The 19848-nt window shown below is 41.8% G+C and overlaps 1 protein-coding gene across 1 annotated transcript; it reads right to left on the reverse strand.

Annotated features, from left to right (window-relative positions):
- Nucleotides 1–648: 648 nt before the first annotated feature.
- arsb (arylsulfatase B) lies at nucleotides 649–19483 on the reverse strand. Its single transcript, XM_047568984.1, has 8 exons — nucleotides 18941–19483; nucleotides 17866–18052; nucleotides 16659–16852; nucleotides 16357–16564; nucleotides 12324–12606; nucleotides 10713–10783; nucleotides 4302–4436; nucleotides 649–2680 (listed from the first exon to the last, which is right to left on the reverse strand). The coding sequence occupies exons 1-8, from the start codon at nucleotides 19217–19219 to the stop codon at nucleotides 2415–2417; spliced, it is 1623 nt and encodes a 540-aa protein (XP_047424940.1). The 5' UTR covers nucleotides 19220–19483; the 3' UTR covers nucleotides 649–2414.
- Nucleotides 19484–19848: the final 365 nt, after the last annotated feature.

A 19848-nucleotide genomic window follows, 5' to 3' on the forward strand; every position in this document is an offset into this window, starting at 1 on the left:
TCGGCGACCTCTGCACACGTCGTGTCTGAGTCGCTGTCGTTTCCAATCACTTCCACTGCCGTGACACAACCTTTATGCGTCTCTATATGTTCTGCAGTGACAGGGCTAATCTGCTACCGCTAAACAGCGTCACTGTTCTTATTCCAGCAGCAGCAGCAGCAGCATTGTTGTTTACCCCAGTCAATACACGTGGAAGGTTAAGGGTCAGGGTCCACATTAGGACGGGGCCGCCCGCTCTCTGCAGGGAGCGTTTCCTGTGGTAGTCAGCACACTGCTGCCAGTGGGAGGTCAAACACCGAGGGCCAAAAGGTCAGAGAGCCTGTTTCTATTAAGGAAATTAGTTTCTCCTGCTCCTGATTCTAAATATGCTAATGCTTCTATTTGGAAGCATCTGATTAATACATTTTAGTTTTGTACTCAAACTGATTTGCTATAGCAGCAGTCGTGGCTAACTCTGTGGGAACGACGCGTTCACGGACACACGGCATGTGGGAGCCATTGTCGAAGCCATAATATCAAGAATACCTGAAGTGTACATGAAATTCCTCACATTTTCAACCTAAGTAGAAACCGACTGCTGGTATTTTTAGCAACCAGTCTGTAACTTGGAGACGTCGCGAAGGAAAAACAAGCAACTAAACGACTTTCTATTTTAGTTTCTTTATTGTTCTTTTTATCAAATACATTCAAGTGGCAAAGTTTTGACCAGTGACTGTGCATGATTCATTTAAAGCACTTCATTTTTAAATATCCACAGAAGAGATAGATATCAAAAGTAGAAAGCATAGATTTTATACACAGGTAAAAACCTCCTCAATTGGAGAAAAAAAAAAAAAAAAGGGTGAAGCCAAAATATTGCAGACAACGGGCATTTGCAACCATGAGATGTGTGAACCTCATCTTGGTTAGCTAGCTCCTGAGCTACATAAACCTTAAAACAAACAGATTGGATTGGGTTTGACCAACATGGCAACCCACCACTAGGGGGCAACTGTAATATTCTGGCTTTACCTCATGGCACCTCAGGGGGGATGTCATCCATCTTTATAAACTAGCTTTGGACAATATATTAATTTTAAATTGAGGAATAAACAGGTGCAGCAGAATGAGACGAGCTGGACGTTGGCAATTTGATTGAAAAAAAGACTAGATTTGTTTGCACACAGAAAAAAAAAAACAGCCAGCGAACCCATACTGGCAGCTAGTTCTAAACTGCAAAGAGGTGGACGAAAAGCTTTACATATAAAGTGCTGACAAACCGAAACAAGAAGCTCAAAGACCCTAAAATCCAGTCAGACGAGGATTTACTCACTTTATTCCACGTTCATTAGTGCACTCAGTCATTTGACATTATTTCATCTCTCTCTCTCTCTCTTATATGCAGCCTCTTGTTTCTCCTCAACAAAGTGCAAATGCCTGAATCGGGAGGAAGCTAATGGTGCGTTCCATTTACATTTAAAGTCGGAGGGTGGAATTCGGAGCTGGGAACGGCGTCACACCTGAGTTATCGACGTTCCAGTTACAGAAGTCGGAAAACAAGTTGGCAGTGAAAGCTCTCGACTTGTCCTTGATATTATTGCTATAATGTTAAACTAAAATTAGGCTATTTAAGTTGCACAAATTGTGGAACAGATAACTTGAACCAACTCATGAGTTTTTTTAACCAGAATTATTAATCTACAACACCACATGAGGCAGAAATTTATAAAAATGTTAAAACGTTTTGTTTAAATGTAGAAAAATATACACTATTAATCACTCTGTTTTGGTTTTACCAGGCTGTTGTTTTTAGCCGTTGTTAGCATGACATGGGCTTGTAGTTCCCATATAACACATAAAATTACACTATAACAGCATTTCAACATATGTACGTGGAAAAATCCTGTCTGTACGAATGATTTAATGCAACAAAAACTAATCACAAGTGACAATAAACAGAATATTACAGGATCTTCTAATCACTGTTTACACACGGGGGCGGCCATCTTGGAACCTGAATATCGAGGGTAGTGAGGATTCTGTGACTTTCCGAGGAGAAAATCCCAGTTTGGGGACGTTCCAGTTGGAAATTCCAACTCGGAACTCGGAAATTCCGACTCCCGAGTCCAAATGAAACGCACCAGTAGTTCTTACAAATCAGCAGCATGTGTAACGAAAAGCTATTAACTGAGCTGTGATCAGTAACGACGAATGAATGAATGAATAACACGTCCTGCACATTTTTTACATCTCCTAGTACAAATCTTCCTGATCCAAACTGTGTGACGGGATATGTGTTAAACTGGAATCACGACAGAATAAAAGATTTGTAAAACTTCATATTTCTCCACAGAAGACAACTCCCTGATTTTATAATTCACAGTAAAAAAAAAAACAACCTTCCCAACGTCTGTCGATGACAGCGGAGATGTCGTCTAAGCCCAGGGCCCCCAGGCTCCGGTGGGGCCCGGGTCACATCTGGGGTCGTCGTCGGGGAAGGTTATGGGCAGGGCGCCTTTCTGGAGGCGCTGGAGTCGAGTGAGGAGATACTCGACCACCGTGGGGAACTGAGCCGACACCTCGTTCCTCTCCTCCGGATCGTTTTCTACGTCAAACAGCATCACGGGCTTCAGCGGGTCGGTCCTGGAGGGGTCCAAGTCTGAGGTGTTGAAGCCGGGACGAGGGAACCAAACGTCACAACCTGGAGGGAACGCAGATGAAGAGCATTAGCAGCAGAGAAGGGAAGGAAACGAATGAGGCTGAAAGTGGATAAAAATGATTAAATTAGACCCATAACTTGGAAACAACTCGACTGAGAGCAAACCAGTGACAGCTGACGGTAGCTCTGCGTTTTATTTTTTAGTTTTCTGGAACTGAAGAAGAGAAAGAAAAAAAAATAGCAACAATGCTCCTACAGACTCAAAGGAAACTCTTCTGAGACAAAACCGCAATTCAAAACTGACATTGTTATTATCTTTTTGCGACAAACAACGTCTTTTAAAAACTGTTTAAATTGCAGGAAGTGGAAACAGGCAGAAAGATTATTTTCAGTTTCTTCTTCTGTGGTTTTCCGTAGGTGGCTCGTGGACGTATTATTAGAGCGGAGCATGTTAATGCAACAGTAAAAACATCCAATGCTGCTACACCTACAATAAGACCAGTATTTTGTTATGATGTTGTGTTTTATTATTTCTGATTCGGTTTCTTCCTGGTGTTTTGTTTCTTGTGTCACTTCCTGTGTTTTCTCCAATTTGATTGGTTAATTGGTTTTTCCTTCTAATTAGTTTTACCTGCGTCTCATTAACCCCTTGTGTGCATTATACACCGATTAGCCACAACATTATGACCATTGTCAGAAGACCACTGCCCCCCACCCCATAGCAATGACATTCCTTAATAGCACACACACAAAAACACTCAAAAAAAAACAAAAAAAACATGAAGAACAGCACAAGGTGTTGACCCGGCCTCCAGATTCACTAGATCCAAAACTGATCCCCCCAATTAATTTAATTTATCATCTTCCCACTTCCTCTAAAGTTATGTTATAGTTCCTATCCTTAATTTAACGCACAAATCCATCTATATATTATGTCCATAATACCTCAGTCAATCATTGTGTGTTTATATACCACTACACTGCTCTTCTGGTTAGATGCTAAACTGCTTTTTGTTGCTCTGTACATGTACCTGTGAAGTACAATGAAGTTAAATCTAATCTAATCTAATCTAAATGGATGGAAACACAACAGAAACTCTACCTTGACAAACATCCCTGGCACAAAGAGACATCTATCCACTTTTTTAATGCGTTTTAGTCACTTCCTTAGCCATGCACCATTAAGATCATCTCTTAATCTAAAGCTTTTCATTCATCACTCGCTTGGATCCTAAGATTTTATAACATTCTGGTCTGGATGGCTAACGTTAGCCTAGCACAACAGGCTCATGTTTTTAGCTAACTGCACACCTAGGACCACAGAACCTGGCTAAAGTCAAGTGCCTGAACACCTCAGCAGGTTTTGCTGCTTTGCTGATACCACCCTGTCAAGCTGTGGGTTCCTGCCTGATGAACTGCAGAGAGAACTACACTATATTAGGAAGGTGGTCATAATGTTATGCCTGATAGGTCAACATTGCTGTCATTCCACCACAGCAGCGATAAGAGTTGAAGCAACCTTGGGTACCTCAAGAGCCGCTACGTAAATCCAAGCCTTTATTATTCTTCTTCTTATTATTATGTGTCTGTGTGCACATTACACTCGACTCTCCACTTCCCGCTTAGACTAAACATGTCGTTAGAGGTGATACGAGTTCCTGACCTGGGTACCCAGTCAGCAGCTTCCAGTTTGAGGATCGAATGGCAGCGTGAATGGACACATTGAACGTGGAGTTGGCCCAGGAGGGTCCGCCGCTGACCGCCTGAGCCAAAGTTAACCGAGGATCCCTGCCAGGACCTGCAGAGACACAGAGGACAGAGCTGATCATGGAGGTCATCCACCTCAAAAAGAGAAGAAAAAGAAAAGAATTTAAAAAATGGCAGATTAAGATGTTATTAGTCTACTAGTGGACACAAAGCGTCCTCTGTGGACGTCGGTGTAAACCATACGGGTAAGGAAGACTGGCACCAGATTTTTGGTGCATACCTGGAAATCGCCCTCAGTATCAAGTGAAGGTGCAAAAATAAACAGAAGATAGACTTCTTATTGTGCCCGTAAAAATCAGCGGGAATCGAGTAGAACAGAAATTATTTCACGGAACAAAACATGGTGGAAATGTGGTCGACTCGACACCAGCCTCCACGAATATGCTATGAACGATAGGAACACTGCGCTAATCAATAACAATACGTATAGTTTCTACGAGCTATTTCTGCACTTAAGGAAAATATCTGCAAGAAGTGAAAGCACATGTCTACAAAAAACAAATGGTAATTAGTTTTCTGTTAGCGAGTCATAATTTAAAGATAGTTTTGATTTCAGGTGACAAACAATTGTTTTACTTTGTAATCTTTACAGTTGGCGTCAGATGTTCATTTTTATTTAGAAATAATAGTGATGACTTAGAGAAGTTTATTTTATATCCAGAGAACTCTCCAAATTTTGATTTGCATACTATCTTTAAACCTGGCCAGAAAAAGATGACATCGTCAGCATAGAAAGATATCCTATGTTCTTGTTGTTGTGTGTTTGTTTTTGTTTTGTTTTTTTGCTTTCAGCATTTGCAGAGAGTTGGGCGATACTGGGAATTTTGGTATCGATCCGATACCAAGTAAATACAGGGCTAGCTTAGTTTGCAATTCTGCCTTTAGTTAGTTGATTATGATTATGATAAAATACAAGACAAATATTTTAGTCTAATAAACCTGTTTCCATTGACTAATTAACTAATATAAAATATAACTAAACTGATATTAAGCAATTTAACAGTATAACAATTAAATAATTCACCTTTTACTACACACAATTGTTTTAGAAAAAAGTCATTAGTGCAAAATAAGACAAAGGAACAATGTAACAAAAATATAAATACAACAATGTAAATAACAGTGGAAAATAAAATCCGTAACAAAGTCAGTCAAAAACAACAAACTGAGAGAGAATCTGCATGAACTCTGTGACGAGTCATTTACTGGACGTATAGAAGAAAAACTATAACAAAAGTATCGATCTCAGAACGTTAGTATCGATCCAATACCGATACTGGCCTTGGTATCCAGCCCTCATTTGAAGCTGGCTAGCGATCTCTGCTTGCTTCACCATTTCTCCCGTTCATCAGATGTGCACCAACACAACGGCAATATTCAGGAAAAAGTGGCGCAAGTTATATATATAGTAAGTATAACAACAATATGTATATGTATAATATGTATAATAAGTGTAGTTTTACTTGGCCTATCCACACTATTTAACACTCATATATAGGTTGAAGTTAGCACTTTCTACAAAAGTTGAAATGGAGACTCAGTGACACTGCGCCTTGTTGCTACGTCGTCTCAAATTGGTCATGTGATCTGGACGCACCTACGTGTTGGTCAGCTCCAGAGGCTTAATGCAATTAGATTTTACTTTCTATATACTATCTTTCTATATACTTATACTATCTTTAAGCCCGGTAAGAAAAAGGATGACATCATCGGCATACAAAGATATCCTGTGTTCTTGTTTGCCTACTTGAATGCCCTCGTGGGCTCTGAGAGCCACAGCAACAGGTTCAATGTCTAAAGTGAATAGCATCGGTGGTAGATGACAGCCTTGTTGGGCTGAACGCTGTTGAAGCTGAATGAAGTTTTGAGACAAAGCTATTGGTCAGAATCTCTGTGGTTTGTATAGAGAACATGAATCCATTTAACAAATGTCTCCAAATCTGAATCACTGTGATTAGGCAGATTTGTGGCTAATTTATCTTTATAATCGTCCTCCTAAAGCTGTAGAAAACACCCATTTCTTTGCATCCTTTGCATAAAGACGTTCCCATAGGAGCGGTTTTAATATGAGACGATTCGACCACAAGGGACATGACTGAAGGAGTGAAACATTTCCGATCTCAGCCTTTTAGCCACCGCACAATAAAAGCTCTGACATTTAATTATTTGGTGATTGCAAATGAAATGTGGCCGTGTTAATTGTTGTCGCTCGCAATAAGCTGCTCCCTGCTTCGTGTAAACAACAGGGTTCGTTGGGTACGAGTCGGGGGGTGGGGCTTTTCAGAATCAGGTGTGAACGGGATTCTTTTAATGTTGCTGGGCCTCAAACCCCCCGACAGGAGCTCTCTGTGTGCACATTTCTTAGCATTCATTCTTTTGCCTGAGCCTCAAAGCAGGCTGCAGCTCATCTGGACCCACAGCAGGATGAGCCACTATTGGGCTTAAGAAAAAAAAAGGGAGGAAGAGATGGAAGAAGAGAAATTGCTCGAAGGAGGAGTATGGAAGGGGGGGGAGTGATTTAAAGCCTGGGGCCGAGTCCAGTGTTTCTCTCTTTCTCTGAGAAGTTCAGGGACCCCTCTGTGACCCGTTTAGTCCTTCTTCTCACACGGCGACGGGGGAAAGCGACATGAAAGGAAAGAAAAGTCTTTTCATGAGCTAAACAGAGAAACCCAAGGACGCATGAGGAGAGCCTGAGAGTAAAAACAAAAAAAAAAAAAAGGGGGGAGAGCGAGGTTTCAAAGAGGAGAATCTCAGCCTGGAATGCGCCAAAGGAGGGTGGCTGTCACCGCGGTGGCCGGCAATAAAGATTCAGACATAAACCATGAGGGCATGAGGGGAGGAAAAGAGCTTGTAAAGAGAGCGGCGGTGTCGTCCTTCACCGGGTCCACTTATTGTCCCGACTATTTAGATGGAAATCAGTAAACTTTGAGGATGACTGAAGCAGCACTGAGGCTAAATTCCTTCAAAACTGTTTTTGTTTGCAGAGGAGAGAGATTTTTTTTTTTTATCTGACCTTATTACATGGGTCTTCAACAGGGGGTCCGTGACCCCTAGAGGGTCCACAGAGGTACTGCAGCAACATGTTTGATTGATAAAACATTTTTATATATATTTTTTTTCAATTTCCCCCCACAAATTTAAATGTCTTTTGAAAGTCACACATGTCAATGGAGGGGTGATCCACCAGGATGCTGGAACGCACTGTTAATCGTTCTTGAGGTGTCGTGGGTCTAACTAACAAAACATCGGTGAAGGGAGGTGCCCACTTGAAAACCCTAATGATGTGCTGCATACTGCCTACTGCTGTTGGCTAGGCTAGTTAGCTGGTGTCTTCTTGTTTGTTGCTAGTGGTAGCTGACAACTGGGTTTCTAATTGTGTTTTGCAGTGGGGAGATGTGTTGGTTGACATGTAGTTACATATCCCATCACTTCTTACCTACTGCTGTTGGCTAGGCTAGTTAGCTGGTGTCTTCTTGTTGGTTGCTAGCTGGTAGCCGACTGCTAACCTGCTGTTCGGTTTGCGTTTTGCCTTTCATCTTGGCACAAGAGATTGAAACGTCTCATCTTGTGTAATAATGACTTGTAAAGACATAAATGGAGGCAGAAGACGTTACCTTTCAGCCATCACTTCACTGAGCCAATCGCAAGGCTGCATATTACACGGCGACTCTGTCAGGGTCCCCGCAATTGGTTGAGAACTTATTCAGTTAGCAGAGGAGAAGCTAACAGTGCAGCTCGCTTCCATCAGCCAAGCCAGGTGATTCATTGACCCTACTACATTTAGCTATGTATATATATATACACATATATATCCATTAGGTATGTTTATTTCATGTTTATGCCACGACATGTTGCACATTTGAAATAAAAACTAAATATTTGAACCTGTGTATTGTTTGAATAGCTTAATACTGAATACAAAATGCTAATAATAATGTATATTTATAAATAGCACTAGGCCAAGTAAATATAGAACACAAAAAGTAGGTCGGGGGTCCCTACTTAAATGTTCAAGACCTCTGTCCTAGGACATGAGAGCTCCAAGACCTATGAGCTGTTTTAGTTCTCCATTAAGAACATCCATTCACTACCACTATAAACTCAATATAGAGCCGATCCACTAACTGAGATGCTCCTATTTTTGACCTAAACCTTCCTAAACCAGCACGACCTATTGAGATGATTTTAGTGTCTTTTAGCTTCATGTTTTGGTTTTGGGAACGTTTTAATGCAGCATAAAAGGATTAGCAGCTAGCTGGAACATCTGGAAACAAAAGAGCCACATTTTTTCACTGTGAGTTGGTGGAGACTAAAATAATAATAATAAAAAAAAAAAACAAGACACATGTTTTATTTTTATTTTTGCTGCACTTTGTGATTATTCTTTTAAAAAAAACTCCTACAGATGTTGTACCAGTACACCTCCACGATGGATTTCATCTGCTCTCATCACGATGCCCACTGTGGCACATCTGTGAAACATTTTGGAAACAAAAAAGAAAACAGCAGCTCCTCCTATGCTATTTCTGACCAAGGTGAAGGGGTCCTCCCCAAGAGTCAGAAAATAGTCAGACCAGAGCCCCACTAGCTCCTCAGAGATGGAAGCGGTTTGGTTCGCCAAATATTAAGTGGTTTAGACGAAAAAAAAAAAAAAAAGTCACATGACATGTTTCCTGGAATCCTCCCTAGAATCACAGAGAGGTTAAAGGACGCACACCCACCCTGCACTCCCAGCTATCTCAGCTTTCAACACCGCTGACACCGCTGGAAAATAGGAGTAGGAAGTAAAATTTGTCTAGATTAAATGAAACGAAACTGGACGTCCACCGATACAAGCCGGCAAACCTGAGATCATCCACAATCGCAGCCCAATCGAGGTAATTTAAAAACACACGTTGCTCAAGTTTCAATAAAAAGGTTTGGTCAAATGTTACATAACGGATGATTCTCGGGCTCTCGGGTCTGTTTTTACTTGGGTCAGACGCACTCGTGGAAACGAGAGAGAAAACTGTCGATGAATTACGACTTTGAGAGTCCAACACGATGGCTTCATACTCCCACCAAGTGCAACTCTGCACTGGAGGAGCAGAGAGGTATGCAAGTGCAAAACAATATCAGGATCAGTTTAACCTTTATTCTTTCTCATATATCTGCACTGAATCTGAGAAAGAAAAATGTTTTATTATCTGTGCATAAGCTGGTAAATTAAGGTGTATTTGCAATTATTTATTTGGTTGCTTTGTTTGTTTGTTTTATATCGGAAACATTAATCTGTAACCAGGGGTGTCACTAGGTTTTAAAGACACGGGGAGGCTTAGCCCCCAAGGAGATGCACAAGATGTAAGCGAACATAGCACATGAGAATAAAATGTCACAAACAGCTAACAAAGAGTGAAAATTTATTTAAATAATTATATTTATTCGCACGTCATGTCAAAGAGCTCAGCTCCTGTTTCACGCCTAATTAATTCATTAATTACATGGGACTTTCTGCTGTTAGCTGTTAGCTGGAGCTAGCTAAGCGTTACTGCCAGCAGTGACGAACACTTACTTTCTTAAAAAACTTTCTTATATCCATCCTTATCGGCTCATTATCGACTTCCAGCACCAATAAGTGGAATTTCAACATTTTAGTTCTGGGCCTGTTTTGTTGCAACTCTTACTAAAACAGTACAACTGCTTGTAGAAATATTAGCTATAGCAGCTACTTTGATGGCTAAAGCTAAAACAGCTGGTCCTGTCCAAGGTCTACCCCCTCATCAACCCCAACAACCCTCTCAATGACAAGTGTGTTAAATGTTATTGAAAAATTGTGAATGTATTCTACTTTTGTGCAACTTCATTCGGCGGACCAGACTGGACCCTCTGCTAGGCCAGTTTTCGGCCCCCGGGCCCTATGTTTGACACCCATAAATACTGGACGCCTTCAACTACATTTTAAAGTTTTTGAACTAATGTAACTATTAAGTATGAAAAACTGTTTGTATTATATCTGTTCTCCTTCATAAACTCTCACAATCCTTCAGTGATGTTAATTTAAGTCTTAAAATTTGTGTTTTCTTTATTTAAGTGACAAAATTAGCAAAGGATTTGTCCTTGTTCAGTTTCATTTGCCGGAGCGCAAAGCTCAGATTTCAAAACACATCTTTTAATCATTTAAGTCAATATATTTTCCAGAAAAGAGGCAAATTTTCTATTTAAAGTTTGTAATTATCTGTGTTTTATGTCAAGGTTGAGAGATGTTTCGTTGGTAAAAAGAAGCATCTTTTGGGGATTTTTTACACAAAACAATTGAATGTGAACTCACATGGAGCGATGTCATAGTAGAGAGGGTCGATGTTGTGCAGCAGCTCCACTCTGGGCGAGGCGTACCCTTTGCTGTAAGATAAAAGCAGTGTTACTTATAAAGTCATGGACACACAACCATCACCATCACCACCACCACCACCAGCACCACCACCACGAGTCTGACTCATGCACAGTGAAATCCAGCGGGGTCTGTAAATGTGAAGCAGCTGGTAGTCACAGTCTCTGACCGCACCGCTCTCACTGACCACAGCGTCTGATAACACAACTAAAATAACCAGGCCCCGGCCCGAAGCTGACGCTCACTGTAACAGGCGAGACCGTTACAACCAAATCAAACTGTAAAAGCTGCAAAAACAAACAGCGCTCCGAGTTGAGAGTGCAGAAAACCCAAGAGCCCCGGCGGTCAGCTGACGTGCGTCAGCCAATCGCGTCAAGTGGAGGCCGTGAGCGGTAGTTTGCGGTCACCGGTTAAGCCTCGATTTTCTGCTGCAGCCCTCAATTTCACCTCCTTTCACTGTGTCCGCATTTAGTTTACAAATCTAAAGTGTCAGTCAGCCCCGGGGGCTCGGTGACAGCTGCCCGACGACCCGGACACACATGTTATTATGTCACATATCGGTTTACGGTTAAAAAACAATGTAGGGATGAGTTTAGAGTATTTATTTACTCTATTTTATTTTTATTTTTTTATGCATGAGCTGGTTATTTTAGCTGCGATTATAATGTCGTTATATGGAGGTAATGTTAGATTCTAGTGAAGCTGAAGTCGTCCAGATGTGAAGAAGTGGATGCAAGAAATTCACATGCTGATCAGGCATAACATTATGACCACCTTGCTAATATTGTGCCTCCAAAACAACTGAATAATCAGAGAATAAACAGGGGTTTCTGTCAGTGGTCATAATGTTGTGGCTGATCGGTATCTTTTAAGTTCTCAAGTCAGGAATGTGTCATTACTGAAGAAGTGGATGCAAAGAAATTGTGTCACACGCCGATCAGGCATAACATTATGACCACCTTGCTAATATTGTGCCTCCAAAACAACTGAATAATCAGAGAATAAACAGGGGTTCCTGCCAGTGGTCATAATGTTGTGGCTGATCGGTCTCTTTTCAGTTCTCAACTCAAGAAAGTGTCATTACCAAGAGTCTTAAATGGAGTTTATTCCGTTTAAGATTAAAGCTCGTGTACAAGAAGTTGAATAAAAAAAAAAAAACGAATTCTAACATATTATTTTTATAATAATCTGCACATTAAAGGACTCGTGGCTAAGCTAATTAGCGGATCTGAGCGCAGGCTATCTTAGCACGGAGAAAACAAACAGAAGGGATGGAAGGAGTAGCAGATTTGTGTGAGAATGACTGATGGAATTTCCTTCTCTTTGAGCTCCCATCGCCACATTAACAAAGGGCTTATTGAAGGAGCGGGGGGCTCCTGCAAGAAACAGGCTGGAGTGAGTTGAGGAAGGTGGTGGTGGTGGTGGTGGTGGTGAAGTTGGGGGGGGAGGAGGGGATCGGAAAAAAGGCACAAAGAGAGGGCAGGCTGTCAAAACCTCCGGAGCTGGTCTGGCTCGGTGCTCAGGCCACATTAACTCTGGTCCAGGACTCACCTGATGGTGTTCCACACGTTGAAGCCGTCCAGAGGCCTGGAGGTGGTGGTGGTGGTGGTGGTGTTGGAGGTGGTGGGGGCCGCGCTGCTCCTCCCCCCGGCCAGGCCGACCAACGTGGGCAGCCAGTCGGAGATGTGGACGAGCTCGCGGCTGACGGTTCCGGGTCGGCTCAGCAGCGGGCCGGAGACGAACCCGACCCCCCGGACGCCCCCCTCCCACAGGGACCACTTCCTCCCCCTCAGGGGCCAGTTGCTGCCGCCGCACAGCGTCTGGCCTCCGTTATCTGTCGACACACGAACGAGGAAGACGACGTGGTCAGGAGGCAGAGACGAGACAGATGAACTAATCGATTCGTTTGTGTCTAAACGTTGGTTTTCCACCGTGTTCTGCTTCAGTCTGAGCAGAACCATGAAGACACGTCTGAGGACACAAAGTGTAACACAACGTCTGTTTGATGAGGGAGCGTTATGACACTATTTATTTATTTATTCTTCTTCTAATAATGCTTTCCTCTCTCCTTCTTCTTCTGCTACTTTGCATTCTTCTTCTTCTACTAGTTCTTCATGTAGTTTTTCTGTTCTAGTTCTAATACTTTTTCTCCTCTAGTTCATCTTGCACAAGTTTATCTTCTTCCTCCTCTTCAACTAATTCATCTAGTTTTTCAATAGTTTCTCTCATTCTCCTTCTTCTAATTTCTTTCCTCCTCTTTTCCTTCTAGATCTTTCTTCTTCTTCTACTACAAAGTTTGTCATCCAGTTCTTATAATTATTTTTCTCATTCTTATTCCTCTCCATCTAAATCTTCCTCTTTTTCTTCTAGTTCTTCTTCTATTTCTTCTTCTACTGCTACTAATTCATCTAGTTTCTTTCCTTCTAGTTCTTCTAATTCTTTATCTCATTCTCATCCCTCTCCATCTCAATCTTCCTCTTTTTCTACTAGTTCTTCTTCTTCTACGACTAATTCTTCTTCCTATTCTTCTTCTACTACTAATTCATCAAGTTTCTCTTCTTCTAGTTCTTCTTCTCCTTTTATTTTCATTTTATTCTTCTTCTAGTTTGCCTCCTAGTTCTTTTTCTCATTCTTATTCGCCTCCATCTTCCTATTTTTCTTCTACTAATCATTCTTCAAGTTCTTCTTCCTGTTCTCCGTGTTTGTTCTTGTTCTTTTACTGAGACTACCAGTAGTTCTTCTAATTCTTTTCCTCGTTCTTATTCCTCCCCTTCTTCTAGTTCTTCTTCTTCTTGTAGCTTTTTATATTTATTTATTTATTGTGTGTTGTTAATAAGGGAGGCTTCCAAATTAATGACTTCATGTGTCCCTGATCTAAACTGTTGTTTCTGAGGATCATTAACGTTCCACCGGGGGGGAAAACACGAACGTCTGTGCAAAATTTCACGTCCAATAACTGGGAATAAATTTCACTTAAAATCACACATGTGAACTTCACGGTGACTGAGGGAGGAAAAGGTCGTCACTGTCGGTCAGGATTCGTCCTCTGGGAAACACGGCCGAGATATTTCAGTCTGGACGAGAAGTGACCGGCTGACACCGTCCCCCCCCCCCCCCCCCCCCCCCCCCCCCCCCCCCGAGTGAGTCCCCAGCTTGGCTTAAAAAAACGCCGCTCATCCATCTGTCTGCATTAAATCCAACCATTACACAACCGCACACACACACACACACACACACACAGACCCGCTGTCATCATCCCAACACGTCCGTCCAGTGTAAACACACTTTGACCAATCGCATCCAACCACCAGGGCTCCCCTTTCACTGTCATGCAAGTCCAGGAAGTAGTCCTGCTCCGGCTTCCAGAAACCGTTCTGGAAAGGACCGTCTGCTCCTTAATGTCTTTTCAAGCTGCCTTGGCTCTTTGCAGGCCCAAACTTTCCACCTACCGCCTCCCCTTTCGCTTACAGTAGAGTCCCAGCAGCGAGGAGGCCGCCGGCCGTCCGGCCGTCCAGTTCGCAGGAGCTTTCATCGTGAAAGGAAAACTCGGGAGGTGCAACAAGTTCAGGGCTCTCGTTGCTCTCCCGCCGGGGCCCCGAGTCTGCTGAAAGCAGACTCGACCGTGACGAATTTCAAATTAAAAGCTGCGAGCAGATAGAACAATTTATGGGCGCTGGGAGGTGGGTTCGCGGATTACATCACCTCTGCATCGTATTCACACGGAAGCAGGAAGTATTGTGAGTTTTCTTCCCCCCCTCAGCTCCACATGAGCAAAGTCTGTCCAACATATGGCTGCCTCTACACCCCCCCCCACCACCTAAAATCCAGCCAAATGTGTGGAAGAACAATGAAGAACAGGCCACCTACCGCAGGCATGAAAACACTGGCATTTAACTTTCACAGCATTGTTGTTCCTGTCTTCTAATTGCCCTTTAAAGTCCCTAAAAATAGCCCTTCAAAGGAGTCACCTACCTCCTTGAAACCGTTCCACATGTGGAAACCTGCGAGCGGCCGCGTGTTTATATACGAAGCACGAGATGAGTCTGTGCAGCTCCTCGTCTTATACTTCATTTCGTTCCATTTTAATATTAAATAACTTAATTATTATTGTAAATAGGGCGTATGTAGATTATTCTTTAGTAATAGATTATGTTTGGTAGTGGTGCTGAGTGCCTGTACAGATGTGGATAAATAAAATATCTATAAGCATCTAATTGAAGCGTAACAGCGCCCTCTTGTGGACAAACTAGAGTATGACAAAAGTTTGGCAACATGAACGCGACCATTTTTTTTATCTGAAATCAATTGAAATCATTCAGATTCCAGCTTTTTTGGTCCTTATTAGGGATGCCTCACTTTTCACTGATCTTAAATAAACTAAACATCCTCCTCCCGTGGACTCATAAAGTCCTTCCTCGTCTTCTCCTCGGCTCGACTGGATTCAGGCCAGTGAATATTTCTGTCAGAGTTAATGTAGTGTGGAGACGGGAGTTCGTACCTTGTGTTCTCTCCTCTGTCCAGCTCCACAAACTCCCTAACCCTCTCTGGAAAATTTGTCTCCGGGAGACATTTTTCTCTCTTCTTCTTTTTTAACGTTTTGTTGTTGTTGTTGTTTAATTAAGTGCAGCCTTAACCTGAGAGTGGACTCCACGGATCGTGTATTGAATCTTGATCTCTTACTACCACACTCCATAATTAACTCATTTCTCTCTGACTGACTTCATTTTTCAGAGTAAAGTTCACGTAGAGCACACGTTAAGTCGCATGACTCTGCTTCTTCTTCTTCTTCTACAGCCGCTACTAATATTAGTTTTGGCAGCGTTGACACAAGCGAACGTTTTGATGCTACAGAGACTTGGTTTTATTTTATTTTTTTATGGCAGACTTAAAACAAATTGCCTGGATTATTCACCTACCATCACTGTTATCATAATATTCATATGTATAATTAATAATACAATCCAAATAAAACTAAATTAGTAGCGGTTTTCTCTGGTTTCCTCCCAAAAACTCATTAATGACACTAAATTTAATCCAAACTGATCAGATCAGGAGTTTACATGGTTTATTAGGAGCTAATATTTGCCTTTAACACCTTTCTCCACTTCTATGTAGACAAATTATTTAATTATTTATATTTTTTTATGGAAACTCCACATTGTGTGAAGACAATCAGCTGTTTTTGTGTCTATTTTTAGCTACTTTTAAAGACTACAAAAACGCGGCACATTAAAATACTTGGATACAGTTCGATTAAAAATATTAGAAATAAATTTTCGAGCGAGGAATAAAAATTAAGAAATGTAAAAAGATTGTAAGAAGAGGAATTGATTGATTTTGTTTGTTTTTTATTTGAATATTTTAAGTTTAGTATTTTTCTGTAGATATTCAGTCAGATTGATTATATAAAGTAGGTTTATACTATGAGCCTCAGCCTTCTGGTCACTGATTAAGATGTTGCGCTGTTTATTAAATCAAAATAAAGCGTTTTAAATTGAATTAAACTGAACTGATAAAAGAAAATGTTAAAGCTTCAGTCAAACCTGAATTAAACTAAAGCATGGGACTGAACGTAGGAACGTACCGGTGGAGAAGACGAGCACCGTGTTGTCCCAGAGTCCTCTCTGCTGCAGGGCCAGGGTGATGTTGCCCACGGCCTCGTCCATGGCCGACACCATGCCGGCGTACGTCCTGCGGTCGTGGTCCTTGATGAAGCCGTAGGGCTCCGTGTAGCGATCCGGCACCTGCATGGGCGAGTGGACGGCCTGCAGCGCCACGTACAGGAAGAGAGGCTGCACCGGGACAGAACAGAGACGAACCGGAAATTAGACGCTTTGATGTTTCTCTCTCTGGACTAAAAGCAACAATCTGAGAGTGTGCGTTCACCTCGCTGGAGTTGGAGTGTTTCTCGATGACGGTGATGGCTCTTTGGCTGAACAGCTCGGTGGAGTAAACCCCCTTGTACGCGGTGGCGACCTCCTCCCCGTCCCTCAGGTCCAACGCGCAGCGAGTCTGGTTCAGGGCGGCGATGGCATTACAGCGGATGTGAGTGTAGTAATCCTCCCCTCCCGTCAGGTAACCTGGAGATAAACAATCAATCACAATTTATGTGCACTAGAAAATTATTAAACAGGATTTAAAAACACAAAAACTGAAAGTTTCTACGTGGTTTTAACAGTTTTCCTGCCCTGGATTTTGCCTCTCAGGCAACATACGATTGAAAAATGGGTTTTCAGAACGATTCTGAGCCCTGAATTTCACCTTACAGGTAACATACGTTTTATAAATGGTTTAAAAATCGTTTATTTGGAAATTTAACATAGTTTTTTTTTTGTTATTATTAATGAACAGAGTCTACAAATTGTGTGTGTCTGGTGACTTAATGGTAGAGTAATGTTTCTAGAACAAAAAATAAAAAAATTCATTTATCATCCCTGGATTTTGCCTGTCAGGCACCATAACATTTACATAAATCTAATTATTCTTCTGCCCAACATTGGGCCTTACAGGCAGCGCACGAGATATTTTTTCAGTAAGTCTTTGTGCCCTTTATTTTGCCTTGTGAGAAACACATGATTTTTACGTGTTATTTCTGCCCATTTTTCTGTCCTGGATTTTGCGTCACAGGCAGCATAACATTTACAAATAGTTTACAAACTGTCTGATTGACGAGTGGTTTAATAATTGTTTTTCTATCCTGGATTTCAGTTTCATTTTTACAAGAGGTTATCAGAACGTTTTCTTCTGCCTTGGACTTTGCCTCTAACCTAATTTAAACCTGGTTTTAAGACCGCTCTCTGCCCTACTTTTTGCCTCTCAGGCCACATACCCTTTATTAAAGGTTTCAGATTGTTTTCTGCCTTTCTTCTCACCTCTCTTTCTACCTGCCTCCCTGTTTAAGTTTTTCCGTGCTGCACTCAGATCGTCAGAAAGGCTGCAGACATGATTCAGGGACAGAAAAGTCCTGCAGATTCTTTACAGCTTTTCGGAGAAATATAACTGACAGCTTTCCTCTTAAGAAGACTCTGGACCAGATGGTCGATCAAAGACGGTGTATTAATAGAAAGCGGTGTTTATTCGTCATTATACAAACCGAAGTAGGAGTCGAAGCCTCGGCGTGTGGGCAGACATTCCTTCTTGTACATGCCCAGGTGCCACTTGCCCACCATGTGTGTGGCGTAGCCGGCCTCCTTCATGAACTGAGGCAGCAGCTTCTCATCCAGGGGCACGCAGTAGGGCTGACAGGGCCAGATGATCTGGTGCTGCATGCCCGTGTGGATCTGAGGGTTAAAGAAACGAGGACGGGCTGTTAGGAAACGAGGCGGCTTTGTGCTGAAATGGAACAAACTTAGAGGAAACCAACGGTGGCGACAATGATGCAAAAAGTCTTGTTCTTCTTTCCACCAGCAGCCAAGTTAGACAGTTTTTTTCCTGTCATGTTGTCTGTCTACACTTGAGTGGCTTCCTTTATTAAACAGGTTTGCAGTGTGTGTTCTTATGCAGTAAAAAAACTATTTCCCTCATGTTTTCATAAGCGGTCTGACTTGTTTTATGGGGTGGCACTGGAAAAAGGGGGGCACATTGCTCCCATTCCACTGCATGATTTTACTTCAGGTGGTTGAACAGGTCTACCGCGCTTCTAATGTTCATTTTCTTTGTCTTGTGTGAATAAAAAATTCCTTTTTTTAGGTTTTAGTTTGAAAAAGCACTTCCATAAAGTGGCTTTTGTTGTAAACTGAACATATCTGAAGAAGTTTGAGAACTTTTTCTGAGTTAGAAAATTGTCATTATCCACCACAGTTTATCCACAGTTGTGTCAAAGCTCAGTATTATTATTATTATTATTATTATTACTATTATTGACACGTTATATTTCGTTTTCTGCACCATTTGTCTGTTTTCTATGTGTGATGTCAGTGAAATCTCAAGTAAAAACTAAGAAACCAGCCTCTTCAATGACCTGTGGGCAACTTTAATGAATTAATACCTGACATATAATAATCTCCCAATCAAATAACAATTATTAATTATAAGATTACAACACGATTGCATGTAAAGTTGGGGGAACTAGGGGAACAGTAACAACATATTTCCCATGCTGTTGCTGCTTTTTGAAGCACCTGATGTCTGGGACACCTGACACACCTGAAACAGGATGCGGATCTCACCTGGTACCTCCCGGTCATGAGCTGGTTCCTGGAGGGAGTGCACAGAGGCTGGACGTAGTAGTTCTCCAGACGGACCCCCTTGGCCGACAGCTTGTCCAGATGTGGCGTCCGGATCTCGGAGCCGTGGTAGCCCACGTCGTTCCAGCCGAAGTCATCGGCCAGGATGAACACGATATGCGGCGGCGGCTTAGCGGCTACAACCGCGAGAAAGTTAGCGATGAACGCCGCTGTGACGGTCCAGTAAACCGCCTGGAGTTTAACTTTACCATCCAGCCCCATTTTCTTATTTACCACGTGAGCGAGGCTGCTTTAAGTCAATAAGGAAGTGCGTCCGGCTGCGTTCAACGGTGGAGGAGAAACTCCTGGAAGCTCCAGCTGTGAATTACTTGTCCTAACAAGTGTTTTTTTTAGTTGTGATTGAAAAAAATGAAGGAGTTTTGAAGTTTGAGCACTCTCTGCGGTCACTTCCTTGTTCTGCAGATTGAAAACACAGCCGGGACCGCAGCAGCCAATCAGATGGAAGACAGCGAATCACGTGATGTGACGTGGGGCAGCTGATAGCCCAAACGGAAACTGTTATTATTTTTTTTTACAAAAATAAAATAAAATATAATTAACGACAATATTGATCAATATTAATTAATTATAATACAACATATAAAATACTAAAAATATAACATTGTATTTAATGATAGCAAAATTACTAAATTAAAACGGTCGCTGCAACCAATCAGATCGAAGACGGTAAATCACGTGACGTGACGTCAAATTACAAAGAAATATACACGTGTAGCTGCCCAAACAATAATAACGAGAATAATAACAAATGATGCTTATAATTATATAATATATGAAATACTAGATGCGTAAAATATTTAATAATAATGTAATATAAATAAAAAAGCAAT

Source organism: Mugil cephalus, chromosome 19, assembly GCF_022458985.1.
Source record: "Mugil cephalus isolate CIBA_MC_2020 chromosome 19, CIBA_Mcephalus_1.1, whole genome shotgun sequence".
Taxonomy (NCBI): domain Eukaryota; kingdom Metazoa; phylum Chordata; class Actinopteri; order Mugiliformes; family Mugilidae; genus Mugil; species Mugil cephalus.